This window comes from Ramularia collo-cygni (assembly GCF_900074925.1).
Source record: "Ramularia collo-cygni strain URUG2 genome assembly, contig: RCC_scaffold10, whole genome shotgun sequence".
Classification (NCBI taxonomy): Eukaryota; Fungi; Ascomycota; class Dothideomycetes; order Mycosphaerellales; family Mycosphaerellaceae; genus Ramularia; species Ramularia collo-cygni.
The window spans coordinates 819971-840511 of record NW_019716264.1 but is presented as its reverse complement, the minus strand read 5'-3'; the positions used below and the strand labels follow the sequence as shown (position 1 = coordinate 840511).

At 51.4% G+C, this 20541-nt stretch overlaps 10 protein-coding genes; 7 read left to right on the top strand and 3 right to left on the bottom strand.

Annotated features, from left to right (window-relative positions):
* Nucleotides 1-295: 295 nt before the first annotated feature.
* RCC_06882 (related to ribose-phosphate pyrophosphokinase II) lies at nt 296-1799 on the bottom strand (the record flags this gene model as incomplete). XM_023772142.1 has 4 exons in its annotated part: nt 296-352; nt 427-528; nt 590-856; nt 909-1799. The coding sequence occupies 4 exons, from the start codon at nt 1797-1799 to the stop codon at nt 296-298; spliced, it is 1317 nt and encodes a 438-aa protein (XP_023627910.1).
* Nucleotides 1800-2319: 520 nt separating this feature from the next.
* On the top strand, nt 2320-3025 carry RCC_06881 (related to transforming protein rho; the record flags this gene model as incomplete). XM_023772141.1 has 2 exons in its annotated part: nt 2320-2402; nt 2461-3025. The coding sequence occupies 2 exons, from the start codon at nt 2320-2322 to the stop codon at nt 3023-3025; spliced, it is 648 nt and encodes a 215-aa protein (XP_023627909.1).
* Nucleotides 3026-3566: 541 nt separating this feature from the next.
* RCC_06880 (uncharacterized protein) lies at nt 3567-5224 on the bottom strand (the record flags this gene model as incomplete). XM_023772140.1 has 4 exons in its annotated part: nt 3567-4371; nt 4425-4563; nt 4613-5048; nt 5111-5224. 4 exons carry the CDS (start codon nt 5222-5224, stop codon nt 3567-3569), a joined length of 1494 nt encoding a protein of 497 aa, XP_023627908.1.
* Nucleotides 5225-8013: 2789 nt separating this feature from the next.
* On the top strand, nt 8014-9996 carry RCC_06879 (related to multidrug resistance protein; the record flags this gene model as incomplete). XM_023772139.1 has 5 exons in its annotated part: nt 8014-8701; nt 8759-9329; nt 9435-9488; nt 9547-9889; nt 9949-9996. 5 exons carry the CDS (start codon nt 8014-8016, stop codon nt 9994-9996), a joined length of 1704 nt encoding a protein of 567 aa, XP_023627907.1.
* A 508-nt stretch (nt 9997-10504) lies between these two features.
* On the top strand, nt 10505-12054 carry RCC_06878 (related to related beta-lactamase; the record flags this gene model as incomplete). XM_023772138.1 has 10 exons in its annotated part: nt 10505-10508; nt 10558-10576; nt 10628-10715; nt 10774-10901; nt 10953-11013; nt 11070-11127; nt 11182-11605; nt 11656-11748; nt 11798-11877; nt 11930-12054. The coding sequence occupies 10 exons, from the start codon at nt 10505-10507 to the stop codon at nt 12052-12054; spliced, it is 1080 nt and encodes a 359-aa protein (XP_023627906.1).
* A 650-nt stretch (nt 12055-12704) lies between these two features.
* On the top strand, nt 12705-13228 carry RCC_06877 (uncharacterized protein; the record flags this gene model as incomplete). XM_023772137.1 has 2 exons in its annotated part: nt 12705-13151; nt 13199-13228. 2 exons carry the CDS (start codon nt 12705-12707, stop codon nt 13226-13228), a joined length of 477 nt encoding a protein of 158 aa, XP_023627905.1.
* A 510-nt stretch (nt 13229-13738) lies between these two features.
* On the top strand, nt 13739-14919 carry RCC_06876 (uncharacterized protein; the record flags this gene model as incomplete). XM_023772136.1 has 2 exons in its annotated part: nt 13739-14728; nt 14788-14919. The coding sequence occupies 2 exons, from the start codon at nt 13739-13741 to the stop codon at nt 14917-14919; spliced, it is 1122 nt and encodes a 373-aa protein (XP_023627904.1).
* A 921-nt stretch (nt 14920-15840) lies between these two features.
* Nucleotides 15841-17453, top strand: RCC_06875 (probable bleomycin hydrolase; the record flags this gene model as incomplete). XM_023772135.1 has 3 exons in its annotated part: nt 15841-16185; nt 16248-16492; nt 16556-17453. The coding sequence occupies 3 exons, from the start codon at nt 15841-15843 to the stop codon at nt 17451-17453; spliced, it is 1488 nt and encodes a 495-aa protein (XP_023627903.1).
* A 162-nt stretch (nt 17454-17615) lies between these two features.
* RCC_06874 (related to xylitol dehydrogenase) lies at nt 17616-18870 on the bottom strand (the record flags this gene model as incomplete). XM_023772134.1 has 3 exons in its annotated part: nt 17616-17810; nt 17878-18634; nt 18701-18870. The coding sequence occupies 3 exons, from the start codon at nt 18868-18870 to the stop codon at nt 17616-17618; spliced, it is 1122 nt and encodes a 373-aa protein (XP_023627902.1).
* Nucleotides 18871-19164: 294 nt separating this feature from the next.
* RCC_06873 (related to metallo-beta-lactamase superfamily protein) lies at nt 19165-20289 on the top strand (the record flags this gene model as incomplete). XM_023772133.1 has 2 exons in its annotated part: nt 19165-19927; nt 19979-20289. The coding sequence occupies 2 exons, from the start codon at nt 19165-19167 to the stop codon at nt 20287-20289; spliced, it is 1074 nt and encodes a 357-aa protein (XP_023627901.1).
* Between the last annotated feature and the right edge of the window lie 252 nt (nt 20290-20541).

Genomic DNA, 20541 nt, shown 5'->3' with positions numbered 1-20541 from the left:
GAGTTTGACTTATGGGTATTTACCAGTCGCTACAGCACGAAATCCATTTATGAAATCGTACAGCATTGTCTCCCCGCCGCTCCACGAGTCTGGAAGTCTTGATAGTGGTGCATTGCAGGGCRGCCATTTGTACCAGCAGGTCGAGTAGCCATGATGCAAATCTGATTTAATGAACAGGTGTCTTGACCGTACTCCGCCTATCGTCATCCATTGTATGGGAGTGTATGCCTCCCTTCATTCTACGCATACCAGGTTTCTACGATTACGTGGAGTATTCTTCCTTTCCCCGATGTCTTTAATCGTACTGGAACAGGGAGCTGATGCTCTCACCGTTGTGCACCCGCCGAATTGCCTGTTATTCTCGTTAGTGGCTTTCAAGATTACAGATTTGTCGATGGTATTTACCTCTGCGAAAACGGTACCCACTGACAACACCTCGAGCTTGCCGCTGGGTTTGTTGTATTGCACGGCCAATTCTTCCATCTTGCGAATGTGCTCATCTTGGGGCACGCTGTCGGTCACCAGGACCTATTGCAATATTGTCAGCTTGAACAAGCTTGAACAATGTAAGGTCATCGATTCAACGCACCTTGTCAAGCCCCGAATGGAAGATTCTCTCCACTGCATCTCCGCTGAGCACGCCATGGGTGACGAGCGCGTACACCTTCGTAGCACCTTCCCGTTTGAGAAGTTTGGCTGCTCGAGTAATTGTGTTTGATGTATCAGCCAAGTCATCGATCAGAATGCAAATCTTTTCCTTGACATGACCGACTAGTAGCAATGTGCTGGAGTTGTTGCGAGAGCCATTCTCCATGAGCACCTCGTGTGGTCGTTGTGTGTTGTGTACGCGGCGTTCCTATCGTGTTCCATCAGTCTAGTGTCTCGGCATTCCGAACGCATCTGCCTACCTTGTGAATCAGAGCAAACTCCATGCCTAGCGAATCTGCAATACTGGTCGCACGCTTTGCACCTCCAGCATCTGGACTGACAATCACACATCGATCAACACCACCGGAGTGAGGCATGATGTCTTGGGCAATGTATCTCTTCAGCAGATGCCTTCCGTAAAGGTTGTCCACCGGAATGTCGAAGAAGCCCTGATATTGCGGATCGTGCAGGTCCATTGTAATAATGTGGTCCGCTCCAGCACATGTGAGCAAATCAGCAATGAGTGTACCGGCCTGCGCGACCCACTGCTTGTATCCTCGCTGTGGCTTGAACTCGGGCGGTTTTGTGTCTCTTGCATGTCCGTTGTGCGCCGGCTCCTCCGATTGTACACTTTCCAATGTGTCCTTCCTCGCTCCTGGTAGGCGCAACTCGCTCATTGGTCTCATYCCCTGCAGCTTCTTTTCCAGCTTCTCGTCGCGCGCACCCATCGAACTCGGGCCTGGCGTTCCCGGCCGCGACTCGTACGTATACCTGCTGTTCTCCTCCGTCTTGGCCGGCATCCGGGCGAGTGGGGCGCCGACCTTGTTATAGGGCAGATCGCTTTGGCGCGAGTATGGAAAGAGTGGTAGAACAGCCGTCACCCGTTTTGCACTTGCCGTCTTGCATGCGCTGATAGTGATGAGCAGCTCCATGAGGCCGTCGTTTAAAGAGGCACCATTCGGCTTGGAGCACGCCGACTGCACAATGTAGACATCCTTGCCGCGAACACTCTCGCCCACTTCCACCTGCGTCTCGCCGACGCTGAACTTGCTCAAGTGGATTTTCGCGGGCGGGATTCCAAGGACGGTGCAGATGTCGTCGGTGAGCTGCGGGTGGGAGTTGCCCGAGAAGATGAGCATGTTGCGCACCATTGTGAGGGTCGGTGAGAGAGAGGGAGATGTGAGAGGTAGATTGATTGTTATCGAGGTCCTTTGGGCGGTCTGGAGGAATGAGGAAGTGAATGCGTCGTGGGTTTCAGATGTGACGTCTTTTTCGTAGGGAGTCGGTCTATGTTGAGGATCGCACAAGACAGCTCTTCAGCATGGCATTGTAGACGAAGGATGCAGAGTGCCGGAACTGCACGCGCGTACAAGACGAGATAATACCAGACTGCGGAGTTGTAGTCCCAAGAGAGAAAGAGGGGAGCTCTGGTGACTCCATGGGCAAAGAAGAATGTCGGCATCGCCCGGGAGGAAAACTTCTGCCGGGTGCCGAAAGAACGGATAAGCGCGATAAGGCATGAACCCTGCAGTACCCCATCACCATTGCATCGTTTTGCAGGACGCGTCAATCTCCTGCAGGTCCGTTATCCGTCATCCGTCATCCACTCCGTCTGTCTGTGAGACTGTGGCGGGTATCACCTCATCTGCGACCTGGTTTGATTCCTCAATCATGATGGAAGACACACGCAACGGACCCGTCATTCCCATCTTACTCCTAGGAGATTCAAGCGTGGGAAAGTCAACATTCTTATCGTACGTCGGACTCTTCATGTGAAAGCCACCTCAGCTCCTGATTGACAGCTGCCTGTAGCCGTCTCTCCGTCGGTCACAAGCACAAAGGAAAATTGCCACAGCTGCACGATCTGGAGCAGCCGTTTGCCTTTAACATCTCCTTATACAACAGACCTTATCGCTTCGAATTCTACGACACCGCTTCGCCTGAAAATTACACATTGTTGAAACCCACAGTAATCATCCTTTGTTATTCCATCGCAGATCCAGTTTCGCTTGCCAATCTGAAAAGTAGATGGAAACCTCTGGTAGATACCCAATTCAACGTCGACGAAGCGATTCCCACAGTTGTCCTTGGTCTACAGCGCGATGTGCGCAGCGAGGAGGACTACTCGGGAACTGTTCGCAAAGAAGCTCACGCTGGCGAAAGTGACGACGACGATGTGGTGCTCAATGGCAGGACTTTCACTTACCCACAGGACGGCTTGCGACTGGCTCAGGAGATGCGATGTGATCGGTACTGCGAATGCTCGGCCTTGACTGGAGAACTTTGCGAGGCGGTCATTGAAGACATTTCCCGGACTGCTGCGAAGACTACCACTGAAAAGGGTGGCAAGACGGAGGGTGGATGTATTGTCATGTAAGGCCCGAACCCGTCCATGATAAGCCTAGGCGAGAAGAAAGCTCGTCTCCTAGCTGTACGAGAACCGCGAGGCGGAAGTTGCCAGCTATCCCACGCAACGCCCTTCTCACTGCGAACTTGCGGCCTTTCTGAGGTCTTGGCTGGTCTCAAGGAAACTCGTAATAAGCTATAGATGGAGGCATCAGCTATGCCTGTCCGCTTCTTGCCCGAAATGAATTGATCCATCGCCTGGTACACTCCAAGCGCCGCCACCGCTTTCTCATCATAGGAGCTTCATCTAGCTCAGAGGACACAGCCGTGTCGGAACTCGCGGAGTAGCTCGGAGAAGTATCTCACGCAAGTGCCGTCTACCGCATGGGGAGCAGCTTGGCGAAGACAGGACACCGGACCCAGCCGTTATGGACGAGAAAACATCCGGCACACTCGCGGAGAACGCCTAGCATGTCCGCTGAGACGAGACTGAAACGCCAGCAGCCTGATCTCGAGGTCGTCGGATCATTTACATCTCCGATCTAATAAAACATTTCCTGGGATATGTGACACTACCTGGTGTTCCTCCCAACGCCTCCCTTGACTGGAAAACCCGTTCCGCGAGTAGAACCCCTCCCCTTCGAGATCTTAGTGATAAACGCACCACGCTCAATCGTGTTGACAAGAATATATCCCGAAGGAAACAAGAAATGCGACCAAGTACCAGTGAACACAATCTCTCCACCAACGGCATCATCCTCTGGATGGATATCGAAGAAAGCGTGCGTGGTAACATCGCTTCCTGTGGGGTTCTTCCGGATGGAACGAATGTCGTGCACCCAGAGTCCGGCGCCATAGTTACTTTGATAGGCGAGTCCGTCCACGACATATAAGTTGTGGTCGATACCTTTGTGGTCAATGGCGAAGAATGTTCCCGTCGCTTTGGGGTTGCGCAAATCACGCATATCGATGATGTGTGTGACGGGACGCCCAGACGCTGCGGGTCCTTGAGCGCGCTGCTCGTCAAGTTCGTCGTTGAGGATTACAAATTCGTGGCGCTCGTCGGTCCACCATCCTTGATGGCAATATGTCGCGCCGGGATAGGAGAAACGCGAGAGGACTTCGGAGGCAGGGTGCCCTTCTTTACGGGTGGAGTCGTATACCGTGATGGTGTCTTCGTTGTAGCCCACGCAGATGTTGCGGCCTTTGAAGCGGCGGTCTGGGCCTTTGTAGGTCACGCACTGGGCGTCGTGGACATAACCGTCCTGGGCGGCGCAGCCGGGTGTTGTGGGGTTGGTAGGGTCGGAGAGATCGATGTATTGCAGACCACTGGCGCAGCTGGAGTTACGAGGTTGGGCTCCGACGGCAATGGCGTATCTAATGGCGCTGTTATAGGACATGAGGTCTTCAGGAAACCCGAGATCGCTTACTCGTTGTCCCAGTCAATGACGACGTTGTGGGTGCGACCAATTGGAATGGTGTCCGAGAAGAGGCCAACAAGATCAGTCAAGGGGTTGAAAGTCTTTGGGCTTTTTGGGTCAAGCTCCAGAAGCTTGTTGAGATCAAAGACTGCAAAGTGTCAGCACTGATGATTATCGTCGGGCCCGTTACCTCTTACTCTGGACATTGTGGCCCACAGCTTCAGAGCCAATGATGACATAGTCGTTCAGCACGCGAATCTCTCTCCACCTGGATCCAACACTCTGAGCTGGAAGACGACCAAGGTATTCCATCTTGCCGTTGCGAAGAACTTCGACGAAAGCCGCACCGGTGAATTGACCAACGATGCCGAACTCGCGGCCACTTTTCTCGTGCTTCCAACCCCAGGATGACGAGCCTTGGCCTTCTGTCGTACCCATGTCGGCGTGATTGAGGAAGTCGTAGAGATCCATGTTGGAACAACGGAAGCTCTCCGTGACATTACCCTCCTCTACCGTCGCAAGTCCATCCTTGCAGCGAACAGKCTCATTCTTATACTTGGGACTTTTCTTTTTCAAGGAGCGGAATCGGGTGGGATCCATCTTCCCTTCAGCGATTTCTGCATCCCAGTGTGCCTGTAAGTGACCGAACTTAGCGACATGCATTGCTGTGGGATCATGTGATTGAACAGCCCTACCATTTTGATACCCATAAGCTGCTCATGCACGCTGCCAACGCGGTATTCCTCCTTGGAGTACAGAGCAGCCAAGGCCACAGTCGGCAAGGCTAGGACAGCTGCAGAGAACTTCATCYTAGCAATGGAGATTGTCAACAAGTGAAGRAATGAGCAAGAATGAGCAAGTTCTTCCAGCTGAACGATACTTATAGATCCTTCCAAGAGCCTCAGTGGCGGCGACGATCGGCCCTGCAATGCTACTCTACATTTTCGGAGGTCCCTCACGGAAGGATTGTCTTGGAGGACCTCTGGGCGGAAAGCTATGCAGGGCATTGTAGACTACAATGGGAAGGTCGGGTTCGAGGAGATTGAGCCCGTTTAGGAAGGTGCTGTCTAGTGCGTCACGCTTATAGAGGCCTTCTGGATGTTGATGGGCGAATGCGCTGCATGCTGCCAATGCACTACGATATCGTATCTCTCTGGGCGGCTTGGCGGTGTCTTGTGTCGCGTGGACAAGGTGGCTCGTCAATCTGGGCAATCCGGTCTCTTCTCCTGGCATCGGTGATAGCCACCAGAAGCTCCAGAAATGATCAGAGAAATATGGATGACCAAGGAGGTATTTCCTGAGAGGCCGGAGGTTGTGCTTACCTACGAAGAGTGCCACGGACGCCACAAGCTTGGCAAATGATTTACCCACTTTTGGTCCAAGATGAAGGACTACAAGGACATGATATGGTAGCCAGCAACATTCTATCCAAGGCATGATGCGTCCACCCCTTTGGTTCTTTTACAACATTCTGGAAGGATTATAACGAGGTCGCAGATGCGAGTTGCGTCTGTCTTTCACCTAAGCCAGACAACTCAGTCCTGGAATCAATGCCCACTTCCCGTGGGCAGGAAAATCGAGAGGCTTTCGGGGGAGACAATTACGAACAAAACGCCCTTTGCGCGAAACATGGCGCTGAGAATTGTATGAAGTGCTGATGAGAGCCATAGCTCTCATTAGTGGAGACATGTGGCTGATTTCCAGAGCATTTGAGTGTTTGATCAGTCCAACGGGTTGTGCGACCATCTCTTTGCATCGGAGGTTGTTCAGACCCACAGACCTCTCGCGAGTGCCGTAGCTCTGATGCATTAGCAGCGAATCACTTCTTGCAAAGCTACAGCGAAAGCGGATCTTTGGCGATCAGGAGTGGTGTCCGATGCAGAGAGATGCTGTAGCCTACCTACTGGCGAGTAAGATCTCCGTGTTGGAACTCCATTGTTGAGTTCCGATGCTCGCCGGCGTAGAAGCTCAGCAATGTGGAGTGGATCGCGAAGAGGGTGACGAAGGACTGCAAGCCGCACGCGGAGATATAATCTTAATTTCGAGTAAAGGGCTCCACCGCTGAGGCGACTCACTGGACGACATTCCTCAACATATGGAGGGGAGAGCCCTGACACCCTAGTTGAACAACTGTCCTGCCGTTGGTCCTCTAACGCTGAATTGATCGCGAACCTGTGGGGAGCGGAGCACCCATACGCGCTGGATCTCTCAACCATTGGAGAAACGAGCTGGTCCAGTATCTGGAGCCCCATGGTCGCGCGATGCAGGGCCGAATGCCCCGAACGTGCTACTTGCTCGGGCTGGAACTACCAACACCACCGTTCTGTAGTTTTTAACGATAAAGGGAGATCCAGCCTGGTTGCCTCCCGATGTGATGGCATGTTTCTTCCACGTGCGCGACCGGACTATCAGGATGGTGATGTCCAGCACAGCAGAGTCCGAATGTGGACCTGTTAATATGCCAATCAAGTCGCCAGTCCCATGGCGTCGGGACCTTGCAAATGTTGAGCGAGCAATCAGACTGCTTCATGAATTCCAAGATCACCCAGCATGGCCAGCAGCACATTCGTTGAGAGCGTTGGGCTGGTGAGTCTCATCTAATGTTGGTGGATTACCGCAGTCCGGTGGATCTGTTGCCACGTCTCATCACATGAGATGCAGATTGAGACGCAGAAAGCTTGTGGCTTCCAATAGCGACTCGGACGTGGTATCAGGATATGAAACTCTGCTCCTCATCGGGACAAGCTTCGTGGTACGCCTGTTGGCCTCATGCAGCCAGCGCTTCTCTGGATGGGTCTTCCTTACGGCAACCGGACGTCATTGCAAGGTCTTGTTTGAAGATTGTGCAACCCCGAAGAGGCCGCGAAGTCGACGAATGATGTCGCATGTTGCCGGGATGATGGCGATCACATACAGCTCATCGGCGTATACGCCGAAGAAGTTGCGAAGCTCATTCTGGCAGCCTCACAAAGTCGATGCGTTGGCAAATCCATCCCCGTGCTAACATACCGGCAACTGAAGGTGTCTAGGATGCATGCACAAGCATCGAACGCCCGAAGAATACTCCAGAACTACTGCGTCTAAGCAAAGTTTCGCAGATTCAGACATTCTTGTTCGCTGTGGCGCAAAATAAGGTGTGATAAGATCGGCGGCCCGCTCGCTCCCGCGGCGATCCACCATGACGACCCGTTTAACTCCTCACATCAGGTCTGACTTGACATGAACTGCAACACTGAAAATTCAACCCAGCAAAGATGACGCTGATATACGGCAATGTACACCTGATCTGGTTGTTATCCGGTATGGAATAATGCTAGCTAACGATGAATTCGACAGCCTCGGCTTGTTGTTTATAGACGTTCCGAGCGGTGGCGCTTCTTCGCACATGCTTTCGGTCACTTCGCGGTCGTAATATGGACTCACGGACGAAGACGACCATGAGATCATCCTCAACAGCGTTTCTTTGCAGAACGACATCTTGGCTCGGAATAGTAATCCATTTGATCATTGCACAAAAAGTAGGCTCTTCCCTTCTGTCTGTTCTGAAACTCTTTTCTGTACATATCTTTTCATCGACAGTTTTGTCAAAATGCCCATCATGCCGCGTGGACCATCTCGGAGCAACAGTACTTGGAGCAGCATCACAAAGAGCCCAGGCCCATCCAGAACTCCAAGCACTTTCACACGTACGGAGAAGGAAGCATGGACACCAGAGAGCCAAACCCCAGACAATCGATCAGCTACGCAACAAGAAAGAGTCGAGTTCGGGCTAGGGAGGATTGTGGGAGGGAAGTTTGCAAAATTCGACGACGAGGACCAGCACCTACATGTTGAACATGGAGCTCTCACCGAAGTCGACATTGATATGCCACTCACTCTAACGGAGCTTGTGCACAAAGACGACATCGAGTACATCGTCCTTCGATTCGCAAAGGGTGATCCTGAGAACCCTTTTAACTGGAGTCCCTGGTACAAGCGCAGTGTCACGACCATGCTCAACTTGATGACTCTGTTCATCGGATTGGCAACAACAGCGTACAGCTCCGGTGTCACCAGGATGACCGAGGAATTTGGTGTATCGAATATCATGGGGCAGCTTGGACTGTTTTTGTTCAACTTTGTCTGTGCGATTGCACCTCTTGTTCTGGCACCTTTCTGTGAGCTCGTCGGACGCAAGGTTGTTTATGCTGGAGCATATCTTTGCTTTTCACTCTGCTTCATCGGACTGGCACTTGGAAAGAACATTGAGACCATTCTCGTTTTGCGTGGATTTCTCGGTCTGTTTGGTGAGTAAACAAAGACACTCTCACTCTTGATTTGAGAATGTTGCTAATCATGCGAAGGGTGCGTGGGAACTATCCTCGTGGGAGGCACATTCGATGACATGTACATGCCGCGCCAGCGATCACGACCAATGGCCATGTTCTCCTTCATCGCCATATTTGGTACCGTTTTCGCGCCAGTCTACGCCGGATTCATCGATCAACATCTCGGATGGCGCTGGATCCAAGGCATCCAAGGAATTGCCWACATTCCTCTCTTGATCTGCATCTTCGTGTTCTTCCCCGAAACTCGAGGAGGAGTCTACCTTCACAGGCGTGCGATGAAGCTTCAGAAGGCGACCGGTGACCTGCGATACGTGTCYGCGGACGACGTGGAGACTCCGGGTATCAAAGCTATGCTCAAGGCTTCTTCCGTCAAGGCTGTTCGTATGCTGGCTACTGAGCCTGTGGTCTTCAGCTTTGGTCTGTGGATCTCCTTCTGCTGGTTTGTGGTCTTCTTGTTTCTGTCAGTGATTCCCATCACTTTCCAAGAGAAGCGTGGTTGGAACGAGGGCGTTGGCGGTCTGCCTTATCTTTCATTGGCTATTGGAACGACCTTGGGATGGGCTGCACACCACCTGCAGATGAGAAAGTGAGTGAACCAAACATGGGAGAGCACAGAGCAGGTCTCGGAGCCTTCTTGACATGAATTTCACCGACGATTCAGGATATTTGCTGACGTTCTGCTCCATCAAAGATACGAGAAAATCATGGATGATCCCGACCGCAAGGCGACGCCAGAGGATAGACTGTGAGCGACCACAATTTCCCAATCGGTCTTCCAAGACATCGCTAACACTCTACGATAGGTACGGAGCCATGTTTGGGGCCATATTCTTCCCAATTGGACTTTTCATGTACTCCTTCACGCAGTACGGATACCTCCCATGGATTGCGCCAACTATCAGTCTGGCACCAATTGCTTTCGGGATCTACTTCGTGTTCGAGAGCACATACTCATACACTGCCGACTGCTATGGCCAAAGCGCATCCTCTGCTATCGCTGGTCAGGGACTGATGAGGAACACACTCGGCGCTGTGTCACCACTTTTTGCAAGCGCTTTCTTCCACAACCTAGGCAGCCAATGGGCGGGACTTTTACTTGCGATGCTGGGTACTGTGCTCAGTATGATTGCTTTCGTCATGTTCAAGGTGAGCATCTTTTTCCACAGATCCTCCGTCAATGAGATCTTTCGCTAACTTTTCAATAGTTTGGTCCCAAATTGCGGGCGTCGTCGAAGCGTGCGATTGTGTATTAGATACTTGCGAGCGTTGGCGAGTGAGTTGTACATATACCTGTATCATTCTGTGTACCTATCACGTACCTGAGTAACCATTCCAATGTCCAGTCGGAGCAACCTTGCAAAAGCTACTCCGCAGCAACATGGATGTCGTCAGCTCAGCTGGAGGGGAGTGACCACCTCATTCTGTATATCCCCTCACACCCCTAGCTTCTGCATACATCATTCGCCTTCGGATGACTGGACGACTCCACATGTCATAGTATATAACACGATCTCATTCAGCTACTGCTCTGCTTACTTTCGATACTGCATACCCTAACCAACGAAGTACTAGCTACAGATAACGTGCACTCACAAGATGGTCAATTCAAAAGCACAAGAAGCCGTACAGTCATCCTTGGACAGTGTCACAGGTGATCCATCCAGTGGCATCGCAGGTATTGTCTTCGTTGCAATCGACAAGAAAGGCAACCAGATAGCTGCATGTCCCTCTGGGAAGAAAGGATTGAAGAGCGATGAACCGATGAGTATGACATATCTGCTTGATGTAAGACAACGTTTCTGACAGCCGCGCAGCTCTTGATACTGTGTTTTGGTAGGTCCTTGAAGAGCAAGATCGTCCATCGTATTCCTAACCCCTTTTCAGGATCGCTTCCTGCACAAAACTGCTCTGTACAATTGCGTGTATGCAAGCAGTCGAGCAAGGTCAACTGAGTCTCGATGATGCGAAACAGGTTCGTAGACCTTCTGCCGAACAACGTGGACCAGCATTGCTGCTGATGATCAATTCAGGTCCATTACCTATGCCCAGAACTGAACCACAAGAAAGTGCTGCAACCAGATGGAAAACTCGTCGATCGTAAAAACGACATCACACTTCGTATGCTACTCAGCCACACAGCCGGATTTGGATACGAGTTGTAAGTATGAAGAGATTTGAAATGCGAGCGCTTGTGTCTGACCCTTCCCAGTTTCAATGAGAGGCTGCGTGAACATGGTCGTCCCGTTGGATATGACGTTTTCCACGCTGATGTGAGTGAAGTAGAAGAAGGAAGCTTTGTGACATTGCACTGACAGCTGCACGCTAGGTGCGTGATATTCTCCGAATGCCTTTGGTACATCAGCCTGGCGAGGCATGGGAATATGGTATGGCCTCAATCGTCAGATTGTGAACGTGGTGCAGGTCCTAATAGCTCACAGGCACGAACATCGATTGGGCCGGCATAGTCCTAGAACGTGCAACCGGTATTCGACTAAACGACTGGATCCAAAGTAACATCACCAAACCTTTGGGACTCGAAAATGTCAATATGTTCCCCACGCCAGAAATGAAGCGCGAGCTGGCTTCGATGCACCAGAGATGGCCTGGAGACCCCTCAAAGAAGGCCGAAGAGCGAGATCATCTGTATCGTGAACCAATTTTGGCCCAGACAGCCGAGGATAGGGAGAGGCTCTTCCACAGTGGAGGGGCCGGATGCTTTGCTAAGCCAACAGAATACGTCCAAGTTCTGGCAGCTTTGCTCAACGATGGAGAAAGCCCGATTACTGGCGCTCGCATCCTGGAGAAGGAAACTGTTGAGCAGATGTGGGAGAATCAGATTCCGCATCTTCCAGACTTTGCCAGGTGAGTTCGTAAACATTACTCCGCAGCCCACTCGAGCTAACTCCACGCAGACAAGGTATTCCCGATGCGAAGCGAGACCAGACCAACCCGACGGCGGAGCTCTACCCACAAGACGGAAATCCCCCACAAGGATGGGGTTTGAGGTCAGTGTTTTCTACACAGAGTGGTGATTGAAGTCTAATCGATACGCAGTTTCATGTTGACCCAGGAGCCTGGTGGTACCGGAAGGGGCAGGAATACTGCTTGGTGGGCTGGCCTAGCAAATCTGTTCTGTAAGTCCAGCATGGATTCGACGGAATGTCCGCTGATCTCCTTTCCCTGTAGGGTGGTGTGATCGAGAGAAAGGTGTTGCTGGTATGATTGCCAGTCAGATGCTTCCTTTCTTGGACCCGGCCATTGTTGGTCAGTGGGTTGCCTGTGAATCTGCTGTATATGCAGCAACAACATGAGGGTAGCCTTTGCTCTGTCGACTGCGAATTGTGCTCACTTTGTTTTGTAAAGTTTACAAATAATGCTTGGGTTGATATCTTCTTGACATTCCCTTGAGTCCAAACACCATCAACCGATATTCTCCTTTTAAGCCTGTGTATCAGTACATCCGGCTGAACGGTGTGTGTGAAGCTTTTGTCAGCGCTCTGCCCGGCTTCAACGAAGCCGAAGCATTCCAAGAAATCCTTGATCAACCAAAGATTGATCGCCTTCAATGGAGATAGTTGTCCCATTATTCCCCTCTGAACGGCCTATACGAGAAGGATCAAACCGGGAGACCGGTGCTAGGCTTGGCATCAAGGAGTCCCTGCCGGAGCGTGCCAATCCGTGCCAGTTCCAGTCAACGGTGAAGTCGGCCGCAACACTTCGAACGAGGCGACCTTGACTTGTCCCGTTCATTCGTCGCCGTCGGTATTCCCTGCAAACGATGGTAAATAATCTGCGTAGCCTATGCTTACACCGCCATGCACCGCCTCGTGGCAGYGCAAAGGGGAATCCACGGAGAGACCACATGAACATGATCAAGCCCCACTCGCGATTGTATACTGGCTTGGTTAAATGTAAGCTTCAAGACTGGAGTTGAATTCACCTTAATTGAATCTTCCGGACCATGACGACTCTTCAGCTTCGCGCGCATCTCGAGGCTCTGCCAAAGGAATTGTACGATGAAATCTACGAGCTTACCTTCACCCCGCCGACCGGCACCACCATTCATATCGAGCATTCGCCTTTCAATGACGGAATGTTCTATGACTGCGCGGTGCCATATGCCGAGTTCCCGCTGAAACTCCTGCAGGTCAGCAGGGCCACCAGAATGAAAGTCGCCACCTTACACTTCTCCCGCAACATCTTCATTGTGCGAAGGTATTCGCTGCTCTACACGTGGCTCAAATACAGATTACCGTCGGACCATCGGTTGCTGTTACGGGATGTTCGATGTAGAGCGCCTGTTCGACGCGACCCCTCGTCCCCTTTTCCAGAAGAGGAGATTCAAGCGGGATTTGTGAGATTCATGTTTGACGACATGAGGGACACCAGGTTTACTTTCGGTTATGTCGTGAGTTGATACCACATCGCTTGAACCTTGACGCTGATTCTAGACAGGAGCCTGTCGATGCTGAAGGAGCAAGGTAATAGGCGCTGTGCTACCCACGTATCGCAGTGGTGTCCTATACATGCCGCTCTCGACTGAATCGGCCGGGAACTTGGCTGGGTCGTAGTCTTCTGGTCCATCAATGCCGTTGCAATACGTTGGAAGCTATAACGATGGGCAATCCTGGTGCATTGTGACGATTTTTTGACGACGAGAACGTCCAGGGCAGAGAGAACCGGCGCAGTCTACTGGATTGCACCGAGTCATCGGGTGGAGCTGGTGAGACAGACGTTGTGGCGGTGGTGATTGTGGCGGTGTGATGGTAGTAGTTATGATAGTGGTGATGGTGGCTCTGGATGGAAACTTGGAAGGCTTCTACAACGTACTCCGCTGTGATTTAGCGCGAGCATTTGGCGTTCCGGCGCGTCGTCTGGCGCGTCGTTTGCGTCCGTGCGAGCTTTAGGCACCTACGCAATGGTGTGAGATCGTTACTTTACTGCCAGAGATCGTCAACGACAAGAGCTTTTCCTTGGAACTGTGGACTGCTCACAATGGCTGCCTTCGAAGTGCGAGCAATCGAAGGTAAAGGCAATGGAATCGTAGCGACCAAGAATATTCCGAGAGGTRTCATCATTCTCACCGACAAACCCATTCTATCTGTCAGCGACGATGCAAGCAACGAGGATATTGAAGCAGCCTTTGCATGCTTGAGCAAGGAAGACCAAACAACATTCCTCTCGCTGTACGAGTGGCGACCCGGGCATCTGAATGAGAGTAAAGCGGWACGAATCTTCCACAGCAACGCATTCGGCAATGCTGGCACCGGCCGATTCGTTCTACCTTTGGTCTCACGAATCAATCATTCATGTGTGCCGAACGCTGTAATGGCGAACATGACCTGCCATGCTCAAAAGGACGTTGCAGCCGAAGAAGAAGTCCAGATCTGCTACAGAGGAGACTGGGACGAGGTTCTCACCGCTTCCCAAAGGAACTTGATGTTCAAGTATCGATACGGCTTTCAATGCAAATGCAAAGTCTGCCTTCCATCCAAGCATCGATGGCTGAGTGATCGGAGGAGGCTCCTCATAGGTGCAGCTCGCTTCGCTCTCGAGGGACGGCAACCCGTGGACTTTGGTCAAATCCTAAGTTTCGACAAAAGCCCTACCCTTGACGAGACCTTACGAGCGGCTTACTGGCCACCAAAGGTACCAATAGTATACCCGGTTCGCAACGCAATGCAGAGAATCGAGTACACTTTCCTTGTCGCAAAGCTGAGGGAGGCTGAAGGTGTGGAAGGACTGAGGACTGCTGAAGCATATTACAATGCAATAAGAATGCTMAATGAGTTACAGTATGAGTATGGGAAGATGGGCGGAATTCAGGGACACGGTTTGGTCTTCGTTGAAGCCGCTCGATGCTGTGATGCTTGGCTAAGGAAGGCGGTCGAGCATGCCACGAATGTCCAGGGTGGAAAGGGCGAGGTCACGAAGATGTATAGGACGCTGTTGAAAGATGCAGATTTTGGCGATATTCTCGTAGCGGTAAGACTCGCCTTGCTGAATAGTCCTTCAGTGCGGAACAACTGCTGACCCTTTTGTAGGCCGGAGAGGATAGATCAGGCGGTGATCGGGCAAAGAAGTGCTATTTGATCACATTGGATCCTATGGGGAAGCGCCTGCCTACATTTCTGACATTGCGCCAAAGCGAGGAATTCTTCAAAGATTGGGCTTGATCACATTGACAAAACAGTTACGAGATCAAGGGAGGGCATGCCGATGCAGCTATGGAGTCATCTTGGAACGAAGTCGGGGGAGACCTCCGAGCGAGATTTCAGGTCTGGAATGTCTTATGCAATCGCTCCAATGCATTCGATCCGTCTCATGTCCATCGTTTACTCTCTGGAAGTTGGCCAAAGTGTGATCGTTGGCGGTCGATGTTAAGATGTCCTACTGACGTCGTGGAATCTTCAACGTGAGAACCTGAGACGTACTGTGAGCGACGAATAGACACCTGGGCAGATCCACAGATGTAGATGGGCATGGAAGTCCACCAAATAGACTTGAAAATCATGACTGTGTATACGCGTACCAGCGACGCATGTTCCTTGTCAAACGCAGAGTAGCAAATGGAGCAATTGTGGATCTTAGCATTTGTGGATGCAGACTTTTCGTTCAAGGCAGGGCTGTGTTTGAGATTGTGAGATGGCCGGAAATGTGAACAGGGGTAGGTGATGCTGACGCGGCAGGTGGGATCGAGGAGTGACTACCATACACTTCAATCCTCTCCAATCAGTAATGCGTTCGTCAATTCAATTCCTCCAGCGGTACCGACAAGAACAAGACGTTGGGAAGAGGGGTGCAATGTGAAAGGTGATGTGTGAGGGGGATGTCGTGGGAAGAGCTGATGTTGATCAGAAGATGGATTGGATGCTTGCTTCCCCACACCCCGACATCGGCTCCTTCCTTCTTATCAGGACATGAGCACCTTGATGGCACCTTGATGGACTGGCAGATGTTCTCCAGGGCATCGAGCATGTCTCGAGTCGGCTGATGGCTGAATGGCCCGGTCAGGCAGGTGATTAGAACCCTTTCCACTCCCTTTCATTCCTCTCCATTCCCCTCCCTTCCACTCCATCTCCGAAAGAATCACCATCATGGGCAACGTCGAATCTACTCCCCAGCTGCCCGCTCGCACCCTCTCACGACGTGAACGCCGTCCTCCCCCAACCACAACCTTTGACGAAAAGTTTGATGCCTTGAAGATCGATCATGGCGTGGACAAGCACATCGATCGTCTCCTCTTCTCCCCCGACGACACCGAACACGTCGATGCTGCTGCTACGGAGCAATATGTTCGACATGTATTGAAGGATCCCAAGAATAAGCTGGGACTGTCAGCTTTGAGCACCAACAACCCTTCTGCGGTTCTGGAGAAGCCAGCGACAGTGTTGAGGGACACCCAATACTACAATGTGACGATCCCAAACGAGGGTTCCCCTGTGAGTATCTTGTATAATCAGGATCCAGTGTGGGAGACTTGCTTTTTCTGACAAGAATCAAGGTGACCAACCAGAGAAGTAGCGGCCGCTGTTGGATATTCGCTGCGACCAACGTCTTCCGAGTCGCCATTCAGCAAAAGTACAAGATCAAGGACTTTGAGCTCTCCCAAAACTACCTCTTCTTCTGGGATAAAGTGGAAAAGGCAAACTACTACCTCGAATCCATCTTGGATACCGTTGATGAGGATGTAGACAGCAGACTGGTCAGCGCCTTGATGGCGAGTCCAGTCGGCGATGGTGGACAATGGTATGTCGAGAAAGAATCAGCATCTGTCAAATCAAATGAGGGACAACACCTGACACTCCCCAGGGACATGATCGTCAACCTTGTATCAAAATACGGCATCGTCCCTCAAAGCCTCTATCCCGACTCCTGGAACGCCCAGAACAGTTCCACCATGGATCGAATCCTCACCACCAAACTCCGCGAAGACGGCCTCCGACTCCGAGCTCTGCGATCAACCTCCTCAGACGACAGAATCGCCTCGGCTAAGGAACAAATGATGCAAGATATCGTCCGAATCCTCACCCTCTGTCTCGGTCCTCCGCCTTCCGCCCACGAGAAATTCTCCTGGGAATTCTACGACACTTCCAATACCTTCAAGACCGYCTCCATGACGCCTCTCGAATTCGCGGATACCACACATGTGAAGAAGTTCATCTCTCTGGTGAATGACCCGAGGAATGATTACAATCGTCTGTTGACAGTGGATCACTTGGGAAATGTATGGGGAGCTCGGCCGATCACCTACGTAAACGTCGACAAAGTCGTGTTGAAAGAAGCTTGTGTGGCGATGTTGAAGAAAGGCCTCCCGATCTTCTTCGGTTCGGATGTTGGGAAGCAATCTGATTCTAGTAAAGGGATCATGGATACGGATCTGGTGGATTATGAATTGGGATTCAACATCAAACTCGGTCTGACGAAAGCTGAAAGGTTACTGACGGGTGAAAGCCAAATGACGCATGCCATGGTTTTGACGGCCGTACATCTGGATGAGAATGATAGGCCTGTGAGATGGAGGGTGCAGAATAGTTGGTCGAATACCGCTGGAACGGATGGGTACTTTGTTATGAGTGACGCTTGGATGGATGAGTATGTCTATCAGGCGGTGGTTGATCCGAGTGTTATTTCAAAGGGGGTCAAGGATGTGTTGAAGCAAAAGGCCAAGGTGCTGCCGCTTTGGGATCCTATGGGTGCGTTGGCTTGATGGGTTGATTAATTGAAGGTATGAGAGAATGAATTATGATCTGAAGCATTGCTCMCAGTCTTTCTTTATCCCCTTCGCTCGCATTGCGTGGTGGTGGAATTGTGGATGCTCAATCGACATTATCTATCCTGCTGCTACAAACGCGCTGAAAACTCCGTCACTTCAAGGCTCAGTATCCTCGATGTGAATCTTAATCGATCCCGATGCTCGATCAGCAGAAGCTTCCAAAGCCTTATGCGCTTCCTCCAGCTTAAATCTATGCGTCACCAACGGCTGCAAATCAATGACCTTGTGCTGCAAAAGCCTGATCGCCGCAGGCCAGGAATGATGATATCRATTAATAAACTTCAGATCAACCTGCACAATTCACAGTCAGCTCCAATCCCACCCTCAAGAAAACAGTCTCGGACGACGTCGGACTCACCTCCGCAAGACTCATATGCATAAACGGCAACTCATTCATGATCGGTTTCCCAACTCCAATCACCATGACCTCCCCAGCTTGCCGTGGCAAATAACTCGCTGTAACCACACTCCCTTGCACCCCCGTACATTCATACACCACTCTCGGCTGATCGCCTCCTGCCGCCTTGATCACTTCCAGAATGTCCGCAGCAGTATCCTTCGCTGTCCTGTTAGATGAGATTTGAAACGGCACGACCCCTGAAATGAACGATTGTGCGAATTTCAACCTTCCGGCATCGAGATCCGTAATGATTATGGGACATGCTCCCGATGCTCGAGCTACTGCCAGAGCGCACATTCCAATCGGTCCAGCGCCGCAGATTACCGTGCTTTCTCCCAATTTCACGGGACTTCTCTCGAAGCCGTGTAGGACTACACTAAAGGGTTCGAGTAACGCTCCATCGGAAAAACTGAGCGAGTCCGGGATCTTGTGCAGGAAGGCTGCTTTGTGGACATGCCATCTGCGAATCGAACCGGAATGGGGTGGGACACCGGAAAATTTCACTTCTGCGCAGAGATTGTAGGTTCCGGATGTGCATTGGAAACATTTTTCACAGGGGACTCCGGGTTCGATTGCTACGCGGTCTCCGGGATGAAGGTGCTTGACTGCTGAGCCGGTCCAGACAACTTCTCCGGAACCTTCGTGGCCGAGAACATGAGGGGAGTCGACGGTCAGGGGACCGATGCAGCCTGTGTGCCAGAAATGGACGTCTGAGCTGGGGAGGGTATTGATGTGAGAGAGGTGTTGGAAGTAAAGGAGGGTAGTTTGGTGTCTTGCTCACCCGCAGATTCCGTTGCAGCGCATGCGGACTATACATTCATCTGGTCCTGGGTTCAGGGAAGGGGAATCCTCCATGTATATTTGCCGGTTCTCATCTGTGAAGAGTGCTGGGTTTGGTTTGTCGGGCTGGAAGAGGGTTGTGCCGTYGGGGATGATGTGTTCATTCTCCATTGTGAATAGTCTGATCTTACTTGGGGAAAGGATTTGCAGAAATGTGATGATGATCTCGCAAAGTGAAAAAGGGTTGTATCAACATTGAAGTCAGCCAATGCTTACAAGCTGCCGTCACCTCGTGCGTGGCGTCRTGGTACATGTAGCTACCAACTGAATATGGCAATCCGGAAGCGTCTAGACGAGCTATCTCGGTTGAACGGGAAAGTGGAGGCGCTTTTGGACGAACGTCACTCACATGCACTGCCTGTCATCCATGCCATTCCTTGAATACATGCATGAAGCTGTGTAACCATGTCGGATCTCAAACTTGTCGAATTGGACTCGGTGGAAATCCTAGTCATCATCGACAATGAACTCGATCCCATCTCCGCTTCGCCGAATCCGAGTATCCAACAGTCGGGGAATCTCAAGGATATTGCCCTCGCCAATGGACCTGTCACGGACGGGAGAAGTAGTAATGGAGATGAAGTTTATGAGGTTCGTATGGATAAGATCTGTTGCAGTGCCCATGGTCTTTCATTGATGATCACTGGAACTGCGAATGGAAAGCAACATACCATCCTCTTTGATACCGGTCCTGAGGAGTCTGCTTGGGAAAGGAATGCGAGGCGATTGAATGTTGATCCTGGTTTGATTGAGAGGATTCATCTCTCTCATTGGCATCGTGATCATTCGGGCGGGATGCCGCAAGTTCTGCGAATGATCCACCAAGCAAGAGAGAAGGATACTACGCCCAAGGAAAAGCAGCTAGATCCTGTCACGGTCGATCTACATCCAGCTCGACCGATTGGGAGGGGAACTCACCGTCCAGGAGGGCCGATTATTTCCCTTGAAGTGGATCCTTCATTCGAGGAAATTGAAGCTTTGGGAGGGAAAGTTAGCAAGAATGACCAGGCGCATACAGTCCTTGATGGAATGTTTCTGATATCGGGAGAGATTCCACGGGTGACCGGCTATGAAAAGGGACTCAAGGCTGGGGTGAGATTCAATGGAAAGGAATGGGAAGAGGATTTGCTGATCCAAGATGAGAGACTGGTCATGTGCAAGGTGAAAGGTACGTCTGCCTCCATTCCGCCTGATGAACAGTTCTGATGTTTCCTCTCAGGCAAAGGAATTGTCATGTTCACGGGCTGCAGCCACGGCGGCGTGATTAATGCTTCCAAGTATGCAGTATCATTAGGCGGCGGGTCGCCATTGTATGCGGTCATGGGAGGATTCCATCTTGCAGACGCCGGACCGGATGATATTCAAGCAACCGTAGATGCATTCCAAGAACTTGACGCAAAGGCATTGCTGGCTGGGCACTGTACGGGCTGGAGGGCCAAGTATMGCATTGAACAGGACATGCCGGGGAGACTGGTGCCCAGTTTCGTGGGGAGTCGCTTTGTGATTGATGCAGGAGGGATGGAATCGTGATGAAGGTGACGGAAATGATGGAGAGGATGATTCCTAGACGGCAGGAGATGGTCATCTTGGGATCTCAGGACTTTGATGGACATATTGACTGGGTGAAGTAATATTTGATTCATCGGTTGCCCGGAAGTCCAGCCGAGATTGAACCAATGACGCGGCGATCGTCCAGACCTCGACACGTGAAAGTTGATGTCGACGTGGTACATTGTTGACCTTCCGCGACGATTAAACCTACTCGACGCGTGCAATACGATC